The 19,056-nt window shown below is 42.2% G+C and overlaps 1 protein-coding gene across 1 annotated transcript in view; it reads left to right on the top strand.

Annotated features, from left to right (window-relative positions):
* Positions 1 to 3,079: 3,079 nt before the first annotated feature.
* ANKRD13A (ankyrin repeat domain 13A) overlaps positions 3,080 to 19,056 on the top strand; it is a 39,748-nt gene continuing 23,771 nt past the window's right edge. The window contains exon 1 of the mRNA XM_036822824.1: positions 3,080 to 3,455. Coding sequence (XP_036678719.1) covers positions 3,360 to 3,455 — 96 coding nt within the window. The 5' untranslated portion in view covers positions 3,080 to 3,359. The remainder of the gene's footprint in view (positions 3,456 to 19,056) is intronic.

Below are 19,056 nucleotides of genomic sequence, written 5' to 3'. Positions count from 1 at the left end.
TAAGCCCTCAATAATAGTAGCTCCTATTATTTTTGGAATTTTTTTTTTTTTTTTTGGCTGACTTGGGTCTTTGTTGCTGCGCACGGGCTTTGTCCAGTTGCGGTGAGCGGGGGCTACTCTTCCTTGCGGTGCGCGGGCTTCTCATTGCGGTGGCTTCTCTTATTGTGTAGCATGGGCTCTAGGCATACGGGCTTCAGTAGTTGTGGCTTGCAGACTCAGTAGTTGTGGCTAGTGGGCTCCAGAGCGCAGGCTCAGCAGTGTTGGCGCACGGGCTTAGTTGCTCCGCGGCATGTGGGATCTTCCCAGACCAGGGCTCAAACCCGTGTCCCCTGCATTGGTAGGCGGATTCTTAACCACTGCGCCACCAGGGAAGCCCTAGAATTTGATATCACTATTATTTTCTAATCACAAATGTTTTTTTTTTTGTCTTGAGGGTAAGAATAGATAATCTAACTCACAGGATGGTGTGAGATAAACACAATGCTATGAGTTTAAGCAGTGTGAAGAAGAGCAGAGATGTGACCCTAATGCTAATGAATATTGTATGTATTATATGTAAACAGAACTATGATCTCCCTTCAGCAAATATTCCATGCCTATTGTGGGCCAGGTACTGTTTTAACTTTAGGTACTCTGGTGAGCAGTCATCGTGGAGTTTTCCGACTAATGAATTAAGAGAAATGTTCAGTAAACATAGGATGATGAAGAGAAAGAAAATTAAATTGCACAAGGCTTCTGAAAAGATAGAAGTCCTGGAAGAGGTCTCAGAAGCACTGGTCTTTGGTTCATCTCTCCATTTTTATAAATGTGTGGTATGGGCATAACCACATAATTCCCACACATTCCACAGTTAGAGCCTCTGGGTTCCATCCTGATGCTCCTGCATCCTGTTTTGGTTTGCAGACTAACAAATCTTCTGGACTCAACACATGTGGAGAATGGATTAGGCCAGGATTCTTGAACAGCTGTTGTTTCAGGCATCTGAAAAGCTGGATGTGCACGAGCAGGGAAGGCAGAGGGTATGCTTTCAGGATGCATTAAATAACTTTGCCCAGTTATGTGGTCTAGTTGTAGACAGCTGTGCAGAAAGCTCAGGCTGGTGAGTAGCTGTAAGTTGACTTGGTTCTTCATTGAATCAAGGAGTTATAGTGTCTTAGGTTGAAACCCAAAGAATGAACTTAATAGTGGCTGACTGTGGTCAAGTCTAAGTATTATCTATTAGTCCTTTTGGCCATAACCCCAAATTCAAATGGTTAGCTTCAAAAACAGATGACATTCATATGTGGAATAAACCACCACCTTAGGTAACTTTGAATCATAACCCAGTTTGGAGTTCAGGTAGAACAGTGCTTCTCAGTGAGGGGTGGGGGGTGGATTTTCATCCTCCAGGGGACATTTGGCAATGTCTGGAGACATTTTGGGGGTAGTGTTACTGGCATCCAGTGGATAGAATGGCCAGGGATGCTGCTCAACATCCTACAAGGCACAGGACAAGTCCCACAGAAAGAATTATGTGGTTCACATCTTCCTTTCCAATTTGGGTTCCTTTTATTTCTTTTTCTTCTCTGATTGCTGTGGCTAGGACTTCCAAAACTATGTTGAATAAAAGTGGTGAGAGTGGGCATCCTTGTCTTGTTCCTGATTTCAGAGGGAATGCTTTCAGCTTTTCACCATTAAGTATGATGTTAGCTGTGGGTTTGTCATATATGCCCTTTATTATGTTGAGGTATGTTCCCTTTATGTAGTATTCAACAATGGAATACTACTCAGCCATTAAAAAAATGAAATTTTGCCATTTGCAGCAACATGGATGGACTTGGAGGTCATTATGCTAAGTGAGATAAGTCAGAGAAAGATAAATACTGTATGATATCACTTATACGTGGAATCTAAAAAATACAACAAAGTTGTAAATATAACAAAAAAGAAGCAGATTCACAGATATAGAGAGCAAACTACTGGTTACCACTGGGGAGAGGGGGAGAGGGGTAATATAAGGGTAGGGGAAGAGGCACAAGCTATTGGGTGTTAGACTCAAGGATGTATTGTACAACACTGGGAATATAGCCAGTATTCAGTAAAAAATGTAAATGGAAAGCAACTTTTTAAAAAAATTTTTATTTATTTATTTTTGGCTGTGTTGGGTCTTCGCTGCTGCGCGCGGGCTTTCTCTAGTTGCAGCGAGTGGGGGCTACTCTTCGTTGCAGTGCATGGGCTTCTCATTGTGGTGGCTTCTCATTGCGGAGCACGGGCTCTAGGCGTGTGGGCTTCAGTAGTTGTGGCACGTGGGCTCAGTAGTTGTGGCTCGCGGGCTCTAGAGCACAGGCTCAGTAGTTGCAGCACACGGGCTTAGTTGCTCCGTGGCATGTGGGATCTTCCCAGACCACGGATAGAACCGGTGTCCCCTGCATTGGCAGGCGGATTCTTAACGACTGCGCCACCAGAGAAGCCCCGGAGAGCAACTTTTTAAAATTGTATAAAAAATAAAAATAAATAAAAGTAAAAAATAAATAAATTAAATTAAAAAGAATCAGAGCTACCAGAATAGCAAAAAAAAAAAAAAAAAATTATGTGCTTCAAAATGTGCTGAAGTTGAGAAATCCTGAGATAGAACCATCCTCTTACTGTGCAACTATTTAATGCCACTTCTCCAGAGTTTATAATTCCCCCCTGAAAATTGTTTGGTGTTGCCCACTTCCAAAATGGCTCCTGACCAATCGTGGAAGCATCTGCCCAGGTCCAAAAAGGCTAGGGAGTCAGTAACTAGAATGGTTTGGTCCAGGCGCCTGTTGTCACCCCGTGACCACAGAGCCGGTGGAAGAGGCCCAGTTGTGGACCGAACCATATGAGAAAGCTGGAGCAGGGGGAAAGGGGGTGATGAAGAGTAGACCGAGTTTTTAATGTAGAGATTCTGGGCTAAAGAAGAGAGTTTTAGCTCTGTTTTGGGCATTACTGTGTTTCCCGATGTGGACTTGCAGGTGTGTGGGGTTGGGCGGACCCCGGACCAGGTGGTTGTCCTCTCCTCCCCACCGCCACGGCGCGCGGTGGTTCGCTCCCCGCACTTCCCTGTTTGGGGCAGTTCTGCTCGCAGAAGTCGGTTCGGGAGCTGTCACCGCGGGCGGGAGCGCGGCGGGGCGGGGTGGGCGCGGCCGACCCCGTCCCCGACCCGGCCCGCGATCGCCGACCTCCCGCGCGTGCCCCTCACCTGGCCAGCTAGTCCCCCTTGCCTCGTACCTCGCCCCTCGCTCGCTCCCCTGGTTCTCTCGCTCGCCGGCCGCCGGGCGGGCGGGCGCCGGAGACCCTGCCGGTGCTGAGGCTTGGCAACCGGGCTGTGAGGGCCCGGCTGCGGCCTCCTCGCCATGTCCTCTGCCCGCGACGCTAGCGGCCACTTCCCTTTGCACGTCCTGGTCTGGAACAACGACTACCGGCAGCTGGAGAAGGAGCTGCAGGGCCAGGTGAGGGGCGAGGCGGGGGTCCGCCCCCGGCGAGAGGAGGGGGGAATCGGGGGTCGCATCGCCTCCCTGAGCCCATCTCCAGCCCTCTGCCCTCGGGGCCCCGCAGACCCCTTCCACTCTGCAGTCGTGGGACAATAATAATAATAATAATAACAACAGAACATGTATTGAGTGTTTAATGTGTTCCAGGCCCTGTGTCGAGGTTTTATATATATTATCTCTCTTAGCCTTTCCAACAACCCTAGGAGGTAGATACTATCGTTAAATTTGACAGAGTAGGAAACTGAGGCTCTCAGAGGTTATGTGCCTTACACAAGGTCCCTCACCTAGTAAATACCAAATCAGGATTTTTAACTCTGGCCAGCTGGCTCCAGCGTGCACCGTCTTAACCAATTAGGCCTGACTCTCCCCAAAATGTATGAGCGACACACACCTGTCACCCCACCCATCCTTTTTGTAAGGAAGGGCTTGGTTGGGTTTGGAGTCCAGGTTCTAACTTGCCCTGTGACCTTGGGCAAGGCATTTTCCTTCTCTGGCCCACGTCCACTTATTTGTAGAATGAGGGTGTTGATACCCATGTGGGCAAATCTTGTACTTGACTATTATCAATAGGTCAAGTTTGAGAATCACTGGTGCACAGCATCCTTAAAATCACTTTCTGTTCTAAAGTGCTTTGATTCCTTACCTTTTATTTATTCCCATCTTTATAAGCAGTGGTTCTCAGTTGGGAGTGATTTCATCCCTCATCCCACACATCTAGTAATTAATGGAGACTTTTTTGGTAGTTACAAGTGGGGAGTGGGTGTTACTGGAATCTAATCGGTAGAGGCCAGGGAAGCTGCTCAATATCCTATAATGCACAAATGCGTAAGACACCCCCCTCCCCACCTAAGATTTATCTGTCCCAAAATGTCAGTAGCATTTTGCTTGAGAAACCCTGCCTTAAAGGCATCCCAGCAATTCTGGGAGGTATTGGTATCCTCAAGTTACAAACTAACAGACTTAGCAGTTAGGAAGGGGATTTGTAATTATTTGGTATAATTGTTCTGGTTGACTTCATTTTATCCAGTGTGCTAAAGTTCTGGTTTTTGAATGGCTCCAATTTGATGCTGTAATTGTCAAGAAATTTTAGAGGAAAAGGGGCATTGGTTTTCTTATGGTTGGCAAAAATTGAGCAAGGTCAGCATCCCCCCATTTGATGAACGGTTACTGCTAAGTGTGTTCTTGTACCTTGACGTCTCCCTTTTAAGTCTGTTGAGCACCTACTGGAAGTCAAAAGTTGCTCTTTTTTCATTTAAATTCTCTATCCCGACAGAATAAACTTTCGTTGTAAGAGTCATTGCTCTTAATTAGATCATGCCCCCAGAGTAAATGATTCACCATTAGGCATTGCAGTATACCTGATGATTTAATTCCCTTTCTCTTACTAAACGTGGCTCAGAGAGAATCCTCCATGATTTTGCTCTCAGCTTTCAGTCTCACCTTGGACACTTTAGAAATGACCGGACAGTCTTGTTTTTAGGTCTGCTACGTTTTGCTTCTGCACTTCCTCGGTATCGGGGCCACCCAACTTCTTACGAAATATTGAGATAAAGTACAAGGAAAGTCACAAAACTAAAATCCTATTTGATAGAGAGGTTCATCATCGTCCTTAAACCACACACACGTTCAATACTGATTTCTGAAAGCAGCAGGCTTTCTGTTCATTGGAGTGAGGAAAAGAGTTTAAATGAAGCGCAGTCTTTCTTTATAGAAAAACTTGTTCGATAAGACCAAGTCTTGGTTTATAATCTACAATGTGGCATGGTTGAATTATTTCTTTTTCCTGCAAGCTGTGATAGACGTGTTCATCGAAAGTTCGATGTGCCTCTTACCTTGAAAAACATTAAGGACATTTGCGATTAGAGAATTATAACTTTGCAACAGGTTGTCCTGGAGTAAATTGATATTTAATGCCTTTGACTGGCAAGGAGGTCAGGAAAGAATATTCATCTGTGCTAATTATTTGGTTTTGACTTTGTTATTGGTTATCACTGTAGGTCATTCCACAGGATCCTGTTTTCTCTGGGGAAGGGATAGTTGAAGTGTATTCAGGAAGAACATCTTGACCGTGGAAGCTTGACTGTCATGACCACGCAATCCAATTTTGATCCTGAAACCTGGCCATTGAAGGGGTGGACATGGGGCTGGCTTCAAGCGTGTGCGACCTGGCAGTTGCACAGGGCCTTGTGCTCAGAAGTGGCTGGTGCTTGGTGTTTTGTTTTGTTTTGTTTTGGCTGCGCTGTGTGGCATGCGGGATCTTAGTTCTCCGACCGGGGATCGAACCCGTGCCCCCTGCAGTGGAAGCGTGGAGTCTTAACCATTGGACCACCAGGCAGGGAAGTCCCTCATGCTTGGTTTAATGCTCTGCAGTTATCGTCTTGAAATTCTTAATTTTTTTTTTTTTTTGAATAAGGGGCCTTGCATTTTGATTTTTCTCTGGGTCCTACAAATTATGTAACTGCTTCAGGGTCAAGAAGTTGATAATTGATGTCATTAAAGTACAAGGCAGGGAATATTTTGCTGCTTTCATATTTATCGAGATCCTCTGTTAATTACGAAACAGCTGCCTACACCTGTGCCTTGGAGGCAGTTAGGTTAATGGCCAGTGCTATCGCAGGTTAGGTTGTGAGCTTGGGTGCTTAATTTACCCTTGCCGAATTGGTTCATCACCTGTCAAAACGCGGTATTTTGCTATTTTGCCAGGCACCGTGCTGAAATGTTTTATGTGAAGTTTTAGATTTAATTCTCACATCAGTCCCCTGGGGTGAGTGCTATTGTGATTCCCATTTCACAGATGAGGAAACAGAGGTGGAGAGGTTCAGTCACCTGCTGACCCAGTAGTCGAACCAGGATGTCAACCCAGAAAGTCACAGTCTGCTTTAATCCTGTATTCTTAACCCTTCCCCTTTACTTCTTTCAGTGAAAGTGCCTCCATTTCAGGATTCTGGAGAATGAAGCAGAGAACAGATCAGAAAGCAAAGGCACTTAGTAAATGGGAGCAGTACATTTACCATACTTGCTGCTGCTGTTATTATAATCATCCTGGGAATGTAGCTTCTTTTATGTATGTTCCAATTTTTCTACAAAGAACACGTATTGGTTGCATAATTAAAAACAAAAAAATTCTTATCACCCCAGCAATAAAACCAGCTGTTTCACTTGAGGCTTTGTTTGCCAGTAACTTTCTGCTGTCCGTTCCTTCATTCCTTCCATCCCACGAGTGAGACGTGAAGCAGGCACACTGGTAGCTGTAAGAATTTTATTTTGTTCTAGGAACAGTGACCCAGAAAGAATCAAGTTTATCCAGATGAAGAGGATAAGCACGTGTTTCTGAGTGTGAGTGAGTCAGCCCCAGTGCCACCGTCTTGCTAATAGCTGGAGTTCACTGCTTGTGTAACTTTGCCAGTGATGAGATTGTTTCACGCTTTCAGCGTTTACTCAGCAGAGGCACTTTATTAAGTGCCTCTTAACCCATCAGCTCTACTGCCTTTAATATTCAGCGGGGCCTTGAAGTTGGTTGGTGCAGTTGAAATGATTTGTGTTATGGTTATGTCATTTGTCACTTAGCCAGAGAGGTCTGTTCAACATCTTTTGGCCTTCCTGCTGATGCTGGGAGAATGAATGAAAATTTAAGGGGACACATGCAAAGGTCAGTCAGTGCACCTTAGCAGGGGAGAGACAGCCCTGGGATCGAGTTGGGTGGAGGGTGGCAGATGATGCCTGACTCCAGGGCCAGCCCCCGGTTAGGGCGCCAGCAGTGAAAGCACAAAATCTGGGCAAGAGGAAGAGGATGTTCTAGGCAGCAGCAGTGCCTGGAGCCTGACAGGGAACCACCCTGGGGTTCTCACCCCAGCCCGGGGCAAGGCTGGGTGAGGCCACCGGGCACACGTTCAAGCCAGTGCCTGTCGGCTAGAGGCCCGCTGTGAACCAGAGCCTTGCATCCAAGGGGAAGAGCCTGGAGCCTCCTCTCAGCTGCTCCTCCTCAGCCCTCAGGGGCTCAGGCTCACCTTAGGAACCAGGCCTGTGTGGCCACCTCCCCCCCGACCCCCGACTCGGAGTGGGAGAACCAGCTCAGGCCACAGCCGCAGAGGACCAGGGCGGTCTGAGGGTGCACAGGAATGAGGGTGGTTGACTCTCTCAAGCGAATGGAGGGCTGCTTAGCAGCCTCTTGCCCGAGGCCTCCCCAGGAGGCCCCTGTGAGAGTTTCTGAAGCTCTGGCTGTGCGCTAGGGACCAAGGCTCAGAGGGGTTGAGTAATCCACCCAAGGCTAGTGAGGGGTCCGGAGGTGGGCCCGCTTGTCTGGCTCCGCAGCCCGCACTCAGCTGCGCCTTGACTGCGGCTGGAGGACAGTGGACTGGCAAAGAGGGCTTGGACAAGAAAAGTCGGTGGGCTTACATCATCACACAAGGAGACGTGTAGAAATCTCATTCCTTTTCTTCTTTTGGGGCATGATGACAGTTAAGAGGGTGGGGATTTTTAATGTGGTACGGCTCGTGACTGAAGAAACTTAAAGGAAAAACTTACACAGTCAGCTTCGACAGTGAATTCCAGTTAAATTCTGAAAGCTCTTGCTCACTAAACTAACGTCATTAGTTGAAGACCCTAAGCTCCACTATTAACTGTAAGGAAATTTGAACAAATCCCTTTTAGGGAGAAAGTGACGGCTTATATGAAACTATGTAATGTAGGTGTATGATAATAAGTGCTGGCTCTTCCAAGTGCTTTCTCTGGGGGTTAGGCTTGTGCCTTTGCCCTTGTAAGAACTTTGTAAGGTAGGTGGGTTTTTTGTTTTTTGTTTTAATCCCGTTTTACAAGGGAGCAAACTGAAGCTCAAGAGAAATTAAGCAACTCGTCAAACAGCATATAGACGGTAGATTCGTTTTATGTCTTACATAAAACACATACATATGTTGATTTTCAAACATCTTTATTGAGATATAATTCACTTATGCAATTCACTCATTAAAGTATATTATTCACTGTTTTTTAGTATATTCAGAGTTGTGTGACTGTCACCACTATCACATTCCAGAACATTTTCATCACCCCAGAAAGAAACCCCACACCCATTAGCTGTCATTCCCTATTTCTCCGCAACCCCTTCAGCCCCAGGCAACCATTAAGCTGCTTGCTATCTGTACAGATTTGCTTATTCTGGACAATTTCATGTAAATGCAATCATACAATATGTGGCCTTTTGTGTTTGGCTTCTTTAACCTAACATGATATTTTCAAGGTTCATCCATGTTGTGGAGGTATTAGTACTTCATTCCTTTTAATGGCTGAGTAATATTCCATTGTATGTATAGAGTACATTTTGTTTATTCATTTGCCAGTTGATGGACATTTGTTTTTTCCCACCTTTGGGCCATTATGAATAATGCTGCTGTGCATATCTGTGTGCAAGTTTTTGTGTGGTTGTATATTTTTATTTTTCTTGGGTAAACACCTGCAAGTGGAATTGCTGGGTCTTATAGTAATTCTATGTTTAACTTTTGGAGGAACTGCCAACTCTTTTTCAAATTGACTGCACCATTTTACATTCCCACCAGCAGTGTATGAGGGTTCTAGTTTCTCCACATCCTTGTCAACACTTGTTATTGTCTGTCTTTTTGATTGTAGCCATCCTAATGGGGGTGAGGTATTATCACTTTGTGGTCTTGTGTTGCATTGCCCTAATGATTAGTTATGTTGAGCATCTTTCATGTGCTTATTGGGCATTGGCATATCTTCTTTGAAGAAATGTCTATTTAAATCCTTTGCCCATTTTAAAACTGGATTATTTGTCTTTTTATTCTTGAGTAGTTAGAGTTCTTCATATATTCTGGATACTAGCCCCTTATTAAGCATATGACTTGCAAATATTTTCTTCCATTCTTTAGGTTGTCTTTTTACTTTGTTTATGTCATTTGAAGTACAGCAGTTTTCAGTTTAGATGGAGTGTAATTTATCTTTATTTTCTTTTGTCTCTTATGCTTTTGGTGTTGTATCTGAGAAGGTTTTGCTTAACGCAAGTTCACAAAGATATAATCCTATGTTTTCTCCTAAGAGGTTTAGTGTTTTAGCTCTTACATTAGGTTTTTGATCAACTTTGAGCTAATTTTTGCATATGGTATATACAGTACTTCATTCTTTTGCATGTGGATATCTATCTAGTTGTTCAAGCACCATTTGTTGAAAAGATTATTCTTTCCTCATCGAGTTATTTTGGTGCCCTTGTTGAAAATCAATTGACCATAGATGTATAAGTTTATTTCTGGACTCTAGATTGTATTCCATTGATTTATATGTCTGTCCTTTTGCCAGTACCACACTGTCTTGATTGCTGTAGCTTTGTGTAGTAAGTTTTGAAATTGGGAAGTGTGAATCCTCAAATTTTACTCTTTGTTTCAAGATGGTTTTGGCTATTCTGGGTTCCTTGCATTTCCTATGAATCTTAGTATAAACTTGTTCGTTTCTGCAGAAAGTCAGCTGGAATTTTGATAGAGATTGCATTGACTCTGTAGCTCAGTTTAGGGAGTTTTGACATGTTAAAATATTAAGTCTTCTGAACCATGAACATGGGATGCTTTTCCATTTATTTAGATCTTAATTTCTTTCAACAATGCTTTATGGTTTTCGGAGTATGAGGTTTATACTTCTTTTGTTGCTTATTCCCAAATGTTTTATTCTTTTCCATGCTGTTGTAAAAGGAATTTTTAAAAAACTAATTCATTCATTCATTCATTTTTGGCTGCATTGGGTCTTCGTTGCTGCATGCAGGCTTTCTCTAGTTGCAGCGAGCGGGGGCTACTCTTCGTTGCGGTGCACGGGCTTCTCATTGCGGTGGCTTCTCCTGTCGCAGAGCATGGGCTCTAAGCTCGCGGGCTCAGTAGTTGTGGCCCACAGTGTTAGTTGCTCTGCGGCATGTGGGATCTTCCCGGACGAGGGCTCGAACCCGTGTCTCCTGCATTGGCAGGTGGATTCTTAACCACTGTGCCACCAGGGAAGCCCCGTAAAAGGAATTTTTAAAGTTTCATTTTTGAGTTGTTACAAGTGTATAGATATACAATTGATTTTTCTGTTATTGCTCTCGTATCCTGCAGCCTTGCAGAACTCATTAGTTCTAATAGTTTTTAAGTAGATTTCTTAGGATTTTCTATATATGAGATCATGTTGTCTGTGAGTAGAGATAGTTTTATGTCTTCCTTTCCAATCTGGATGCCTTTTATTTATTTGTCTTGCCTTATTGCCTTGGTTAGAACCTCTAGTACAATGCTGAATAGAAGTGATGAAAGAGAACATTCTTGTCTTGTTCCTATCTTAGGAGGAAAGCATCCAGTCTTTCACCATTAAATATGATGTTAGCTATGGGGTTTTCACAGGCAGATGCTGTTTGAGGAAGTTCCCTTCCATTCCTAGTTTTTTGAGTGTTTTTTTATCATGAAGGGGTGTGGGATTTTGTGAAATGCTTTTTCTGCATTGTTTTAGTCCATTTGAGCTGCAGTAACAAATATGATAGAGTGGATAGTTTATAAACAATAGAAATTTATTTCTTATAGTTCTGGAGCCTTGAAGTCCAAGATCATGGTGCCAGCAGGTTTGGTGTGGTGGCTGCTGAGGGCTCTCCTCCTGGTTCATAGCAGGTGCCTTCTCACTGTGTCCTAACATGGTAGAAGGGGGTTAGCAAGCTCTCTGGAGCCTCTTTTATAAAGGCACTAATTCCATTCATGAGGGCTTCACTCTCATGATCTAAGCACTTCCCAAAGGCCCCACTTCCTAATACCATCATCTTTAGAGGTTAGGATTTCAACATACAAAGTTTGGGTGGACACTTCACCTTCAGACCGCAGCATGCATTTATCGAGATGGTCATGTGTTTTTTATTTTATTTTATTCTATTGATATGCTGTGTTACATGAATTGATTGTCAGATGTTAAGCCACCCTTGGCATTTGTGGGATAAACTCATTTGGTCATGGTGTACAATAGCCCTTTTTATATGTTGCTGAATTTACTTTGCTAGAATATTGTTGAGGATTTTTGTACCTATATTCATAAGAGATACTGGTCTCCGGTTTTCTTTTTTTGTGACGTGTTCATCATCAGGATAATACTGGGCTTATAAAATGAATTGGGAAGTTTTCCTTCCTCTTCTGTTTTTTTGGGTTTGTGAAGAATTGGTATTCATTCATTGAACGTTTGGTAGAATTCACCAGTGAAGCCATCTAGGCCTGAGGTTTTTTTCCTGGGAAGTTTTAAAATTACTGATTCAACCTCTTTTTTTGTTATAAATTTTTTTCAGGTTTTCTGTTTTTCCTAAGTCAGTTTTGCTAGTTTGTGGCTGTCTAGGAGTATGTGCATTTCATCTAAATTCTAATTTGTTGGCATACGGTTGTTCATAGCATTCATTTATAATACTTCTTATTTCTGTAGTGTTGTTAGTAATATCCCCTTTTTCATTCCTGATTTTGGTAACTTTAGTCTTCTCTCTTTTTTTTTCCTTGGTCAGTCTAGCTGAAATTTTGTCAATTTTGTTGATATTTTCCAAGAGCCAACTTTTGGTTTTGTTGATTTTTCTCTATTGATTTTCTATCCTTTTTTTCCACTAATTTCCCTCTAATTGTTATTCATCCATTGTTTTAAATCACACTGTCACCATAATATATTATATTATTCTTCCTTCCTTCTCTCCTTTCAAATGAGGAGAGGCACAGGAGGCTCTGAACAGTTAGGCAAAGTGTGCAGCTATGTGGCTCCGACATACAGTTTTCCCTGTGGTCCAAAACAGAAAAAAGTCAACAAAATATATTTGGCTTTGATTTTATACATCGTATCTTAATGGTTGCCCAGGAGCTTAGTCCGAGATGTTAGTTTTGTTCTGGGGTATGAATTAAAGTAAGTAGAGTTTCCCCTTTTGTGTGGTAAATATTGTTAAGCATCTCCTGTGTTGGGCAGTATGCTAACCCTAGCACCTTTCATGTAGTACATTGAACTTGCTCAGTAAGAAAACAGTATCTGTAAGAGACATGAAAGAAAATAATGAATTTGCTAATTATTTCTTTCCTAATAAACTTCAGCTTAGTTAATAGTTTAAAGCCATATTACTTTTTTTAAAGAACAATGATTTAATGCAAATCAGAGTCTACGGTGGCAGAAGCTAAGAAATATGAGACTCGGATCCTGCCCTTTGGACGCTTTGGTGAGATAGACAGGCTGTCCCCTTGGGAAAAGTCAGGGAATCCCAGGAGGTGGTGTGGGCCCCGTTCCAGGAGACTTGTTGGCATTTCAGCACCTGAGAGAACGCTGAGGCCTGGGGTTGGTCCAGGAGGACGTGTGTTCACTTAGCAGAATGTCTTCGACCACTTCTATTTTTCCTCCGTAGCAGTTCCTGTCTTCACTCCACAATAGCCATAATACAATTAGCAAAACAGGGAAGCTCAGTAGCTGTTGGATAGTAGCTGCTTACCCACAGTCCTGCTTACCTTCCTTTCCTGTGGCCGAAAGTGGCTTGTTCTGGATATCTCTGGAGGCTGCACAACAACTAGCATCTCAAATCAACATAAAGCACATTTTCTAGGCAGTATCATGGCACGTAAAAGTTTTTATATTCCAAAAGCCCCATGGCCGTTTCTTGTGTCCTTGGAAGAACATCCAGAGCCGTCTTTGGAAGGCAGCACCCAGTTGTTCAGACTGAGCTCTGGAGACCCAGCACAGGTGCCGGGAGGAGGGCCAAAATAGGAATGAAGAGTCAAAGCCAAATGGACATTTATCTGCAAATATGTCCACACACACGCCTGGTGGATCATGCTGGTTGTCTGTGGGACCCGTGGGTGCTGCTGCTTCGGGGCACTTGGAACTCAACACACAATAATGAGAGTGGTGTTTTGGTGGGAATCCAGCTAGAGAATGTAATTTTATTCTAACTCAAATTATCTTCTGTACTTTCGGTTTTGATTAAAGTCCTGCACTTCCTGTTCTTGACTTGAATGCTGAGATGTGCTGGAGAAGTCCCCCATGTTCCGCATCATAGGGTGGTTGCATTTCCATGAAAGCCCTTAGCCTTATTTAGTCTTAATTTTAAGTGCTGTTGTGTTGAGTGCCATTCGTGCTTAAGGTTGTGTTCAATGATCTGAGGCCTATAGCCAGTGTTTATGAGGCACTTAACTTTATAGAAAAAGGAACTGAGTAACTGTCATCTTTATGTATAGCTCCCAGAGTCATGTTTCAGTCTTGCCCACTTGCAAGCATTCATTTTCCCATATAGTGCTGTCATGATGTGCAAATACTATTTTTAATGTTTTTTTGAATTTTTTTATATTTTCATATAGCAGGTTCTTATTATCTATTTTATACATATTAGTGTATATATGTCAATCCCAATCTCCCAATTCATCCCACCACCACCACCATCCCCCTGCCATTTTCCCTCCTTGGTGTCCATACGTTTGTTCTCTACATCTGTGTCACTATTTCTGCCCTGCAAACCGGTTCATCTGTACCATTCTTCTAGGTTCCACATATATGCGTTAATATACGATATTTTTTCTCTTTCTGACTTACTTCACTCTCTCTGACAGTCTCTAGATCCATCCACGTCTCTACAAATGACCCAATTTTGTTCCTTTTTATGGCTGAGTAATATTCCATTGTATATATGTACCACAACTTCTTTATCCATTCCTTTGTCGATGGGCATTTAGGTTGCTGCCATGACCTGGTTATTGTAAATAGTGCTGCAATGAACATTGGGGTGCATGTGTCTTTTTGAATTATGGTTTTCTCTGGGTATATGCCCTGTAGTGGGATTGCTGGGTCATATGGTAATTCTATTTTTAGTTTTTTAAGGAACCTCCATACTGTTCTCCATAGTGGCTGTATCAATTTACATTTCCACCAACACTGCAAGAGGGTTCCCTTTTCTCCACACCCTCTCCAGCATTTGTTGTTTATAGATGTTCTGATGAAGCCCATTCTAACTGGTGTGAGGTGATACCTCATTGTAGTTTTGATTTGCATTTCTCTAATCATTAGTGATGTTGAGCAGCTTTTCATGTGCTTCTCGGCCATCTGTATGTCTTCTTTGGAGAAATGTCTGTTTAGGTCTTCTGCCCATTTTTTTTTCTAATTTTATTATTATTTATTTTATTTATTTATTTTTGGCTGTGTTGGGTCTTTGTTGCCGTGCGCACTTTCTCTAGTTGCGGTGAACGGAGGCTACTCTTCGTTGTGGTGCGCAGGCTTCTCATTACAGTGGCTTCTCTTGTTGCAGAGCACGGGCTCCGGGTGCCCGGGCTTCAGGAGTCGTGGCTCACAGGCTTTGGAGCACAGGCTCAGTAGTTGTGGTGCATGGGCTTAGTTGCTCCGTGGCATGTGGGATCTTCCTGGACCAGGGCTCGAACCTGTGTCACCTGCATTGGCAGGCGGATTCTTAACCACTGCACCACCAAGGAAGCTTCCCCTGCCCATTTTTTGATTGGGTTGTTTGTTTTTTTAATATTGAGCTGCATGAGCTGTTTATATATTTTGGAGATTAATCCTTTGTCTGTTGATTCATTGGCAAATATTTTCTCCCGTTCTGAGAGTTGTCTTTTTGTCTTGTTTGTAGTTTCCTTTGCTTTGCAAAAGCTTTTAAATTTCATTAGGTCCCATTTGTTTATTTTTGTTTTTATTTCCATTACTGTAGGAGGTGGATCAAAAAAGATCCTGCTGTGATTTATGTCAAAGAGTGTTCTTCCTATGTTTTCCTCTAAGAGTTTTATAGTGTCCGGTCTTACATTTAGGTCTCTAATCCATTTTGAGTTTATTTTTGTGTATGGTGTTAGGGAGTGTTCTAATTTCATTCTTTTACGTGTAGCTGTCCAGTTTTCCCAGCACCACTTACTGAAGAGACTGTCTTTTCTCCATTGTATATCCTTGTCTCCTTTGTCATAGATTAGTTGACCATAGGTGCGTGGGTTTATCTCGGCTTTCTATCCTGTTCCATTGATCTATATTTCTGTTTTTGTGCCAGTACCATATTGTCTTGATTATTGTAGCTTTGTAGTATAGTCTGAGGTCAGGGAGTCTGATTCCTCCAGCTCCATTTTTTACCATCAAGACTGCTTTGACTATTTGGGGTCTTTTGTGTCTTCATACAAATTTTAAGATTTTTTGCTCTAGTTCTGTAGAAAATGCCATTGGTAATTTGATAAGGATTGCATTGAATCTGTAGATTGCTTTGGGTAGTATAGTCATTTTCACAATATTGATTCTTGCAATCCAAGAACATGGTATATCTCTCCATCTGTTTGTGTCATCTTTGATTTCTTTCATCAGTGTTTTATAGTTTTCTGAGTAAAGGTTTTCTTATTTATTTATTTATTTATGGCTGCGTTGGGTCTTCATTGCTGCGTGTGGGCTTTCTTTAGTTGCGTCGAGCAGGGGCTACTCTTCGTTGTGGTGTGCGGGCTTCTCATTGTGGCGGCTTCTCGTTGCGGAGCATGGGCTCTAGGCGTGCGGGCTTCAGTAGTTGTGACACGCGGGCTCAGTAGTTGTGGCGCACGGGCTTAGTTGCTCCGCAGCATGTGGGATCTTCCCAGACCAGGGTTCGAACCCGTGTCCCCTGCATTGGCAGGTGGATTCTTAACCACTGTGCCACCAGGGAAGCCCTGAGTACAGGTCTTTTACCTCCTTAGGTAGGTTTATTCCTAAGTATTTTATTCTTTTTGTTGCAATGGTGAATGGGATTGTTTCCTTAATTTCTCTTTCTGATCTTTCATTGTTAGTATATAGGAATGAAAGAGATTTCTGTGCATTAATTTTGTATCCTGCAACTTTACCAAATTCATTAATTAGCTCTAGCAGTTTTCTGGTGGCAGTTTTAGGATTCTCTATGTATAGTATCATGTCATCTGCAAACAGTGACAGTTTTACTTCTTCTTTTCCAATTTGTATTCCTTTTATTTCCTTTTCTTCTCTGATTGCCGTGGCTAGGACTTCCCAAACTATGTTGAATAATAGTGGTGAGAGTGGACATCCTTGTCTTGTTCCTGATCTTAGAGGGAATGTTTTCAGTTTTTCACCATTGAGAATGATGTTTGCTGTGGGTTTGTTGTATATGGCCTTTATTATGTTGAGGTAGTTTCCCTCTATGCCCACTTTCTGGAGAGTTTTTATCATAAATGGGTGTTGAGTTTTGTCAAAAGCTTTTTCTGCATCTATTGAGATGATCATATGGTTTTTCTTCTTCAATTTGTTAATATAGTGTATCACATTGATTGATTTGCATATATTGAAGAATCCTTGCATCCCTGGGATAAATCCCACTTGATCATGGTGTATGATCCTTTTAATGTGCTGTTGGATTCTGTTTGCTAGTATTTTGTTGAGGATTTTTGCATCTATATTCATCAGTGATATTGGTCTGTAATTTTCTTTTTTTTGTAGTATCTTTGGTTTTGGTATCAGGCTGATGGTGGCCTCATAGAATGAGCTTGGGAGTGTTCCTTCCTTTGCAATTTTTTGGAAGAGTTTGAGAAGGATGGGTGTTAGCTCTTCTCTAAATGTTTGATAGAATTCACCTGTGAAGCCATCTGGTCCTGGACTTTTGTTTGTTGGAAGATTCTTTTTTTTTTAAAAGATTTATTTTATTGATTAATTGATTGATGGATTGATTGCTATGTTGGGTCTTCGTTTCTGTGCGAGGGCTTTCTCTAGTTGCGGCAAGCGGGGGCCACTCTTCATCGCGGTGCGCGGGCCTCTTCACTATCGCGGCCTCTCTTGTTGCAGAGCACAGGCTCCAGACGCGCAGGCTCAGTAATTGTGGCTCACGGGCCCAGTTGCTCCGCGGCATGTGGGATCTTCCCAGACCAGGGCTCGAACCCGTGTCCCCTGCATTGGTAGGCAGATTCTCAACCACTGCGCCACCAGGGAAGCCCCTGTTGGAAGATTTTTAATCACAGTTTCAATTTCATTACTTGTGATTGGTCTGTTCATATTTTCTGTTTCTTCCTGGTTCAGTCTTGGAAGGTTATACCTTTCTAAGAATTTGTGCATTTCTTCCAGGTTGTCCATCTTATTGGCATAGTGTTGCTTGTAGTAGTCCCTTATGATGCTTTGTATTTCTGCAGTGTCTGTTGTAACTTCTCCTTTTTCATTTCTTATTTTATTGATATGAGTTCTCTCCCTCTTTTTCTTGATGAGTCTGGCTAAAGGTTTATCAGTTTTGTTTATCTTCTCAAAGAACCAGCTTTTAGTTTTATTGATATTTGCTATTGTTTTCTTTGTTTGTATTTCATTTATTTCTGCGCTGATCTTTATGATTTCATTCCTTCTGCTAACTTTGGGTTTTGTTTGTTCTTCTTTCTCTAGTTCCTTTAGGTATAAGTTTAGATTGTTTATTTGAGATGTTTCTTGTTTCTTGAGGTAGGCTTGTATTGCTATAAACTTCCCTCTTAGAACTGCTTTTGTTGCATCCCACAGGTTTTGGATCATCGTGTTTTCGTTGTAATTTGTCTCTAGGTATTTTTTTATTTCCTCTTTGATTTCTTCAGTGATCTCTGGGTTATTTAGTAACGGATTGTTTAGCCTCCATGTGTTTGTGTTTTTTACATTTTTTCCCCTGTAATGGATTTTAATCTCATAGCATTGTGGTCGGAAAAGATGCTTGATATGATTTCGATTTTCTTAAATTTACTGAGGCTTGATTTGTGACCCAAGATGTGATCTATCCTGGAGAATGTTCTGTGTGCACTTGAGAAGAAAGTGTAATCTGTTGTTTTTGGGTGGAATGTCCTAGAAATATCAATTAAATTTATCTGGTCTGTTGTGTCATTTAAAGCTTGTGTTTCTTTATTAATTTTCTGTCTGTATGATCTGTCCGTTGGTGTAAGTGAGGTGTTAAAGTTCCCCACTATTATTGTGTTACTGTCAGTTTCCTCTTTTATAGCTGTTAGCATTTGCCTCATGTATTGACGTGCTCCTGTGTTGGGTGCATATATATTTATAATTGTTATATCTTCTTCTTGGATTGATCCCTGATCATTATGTAGTGTCCTTCCTTGTCTCTTGTAACATTCTTTATTTTAAAGTCTATTTTATCTGATACGAGTATTGCTACTCCAGCTTTCTTTTAATTTCCATTTGCATGGAATATGTTTTTCCATCCCCTCACTTTCAGTCTGTATGTGTCCCTAGGTCTGAAGCGGGTCTCTTGTAGACAGCATATATATGGGTCTTGTTTTTGTATCCATTCAGTAAGCCTGTGTCTTTTGGTTGGAGCATTTAATCCATTCACGTTTAAGGTAATTATCGATATGTGTATTCCTATTACCATTTTCTTAATTGTTATGGGTTTGTTTTTGTAGGTCCTTTGCCTTTCTTGTGTTTCCCACTTAGAGAAGTTCCTTTAGCATTTGTTGTAGAGCTGGTTTGGTGGTGCTGAATTCTCTTAGCTTTTGCTTGTCTGTAAGGCTTTTGATTTCTCTGTCGAATCTGAATGAGATCCTTGCCGGGTAGAGTAATCTTGGTTGTAGTTTCTTCCCTTTCATCACTTTAAATATATCATGCCACTCCCTTCTGGCTTGTAGCGTTTCTGCTG

This window comes from Balaenoptera musculus, chromosome 14 (genome assembly GCF_009873245.2).
Source record: "Balaenoptera musculus isolate JJ_BM4_2016_0621 chromosome 14, mBalMus1.pri.v3, whole genome shotgun sequence".
NCBI classification, from domain to species: domain Eukaryota; kingdom Metazoa; phylum Chordata; class Mammalia; order Artiodactyla; family Balaenopteridae; genus Balaenoptera; species Balaenoptera musculus.
Note: the sequence above shows the minus strand (reverse complement) of the source record. Positions and strands in the feature narration are given on the sequence as shown.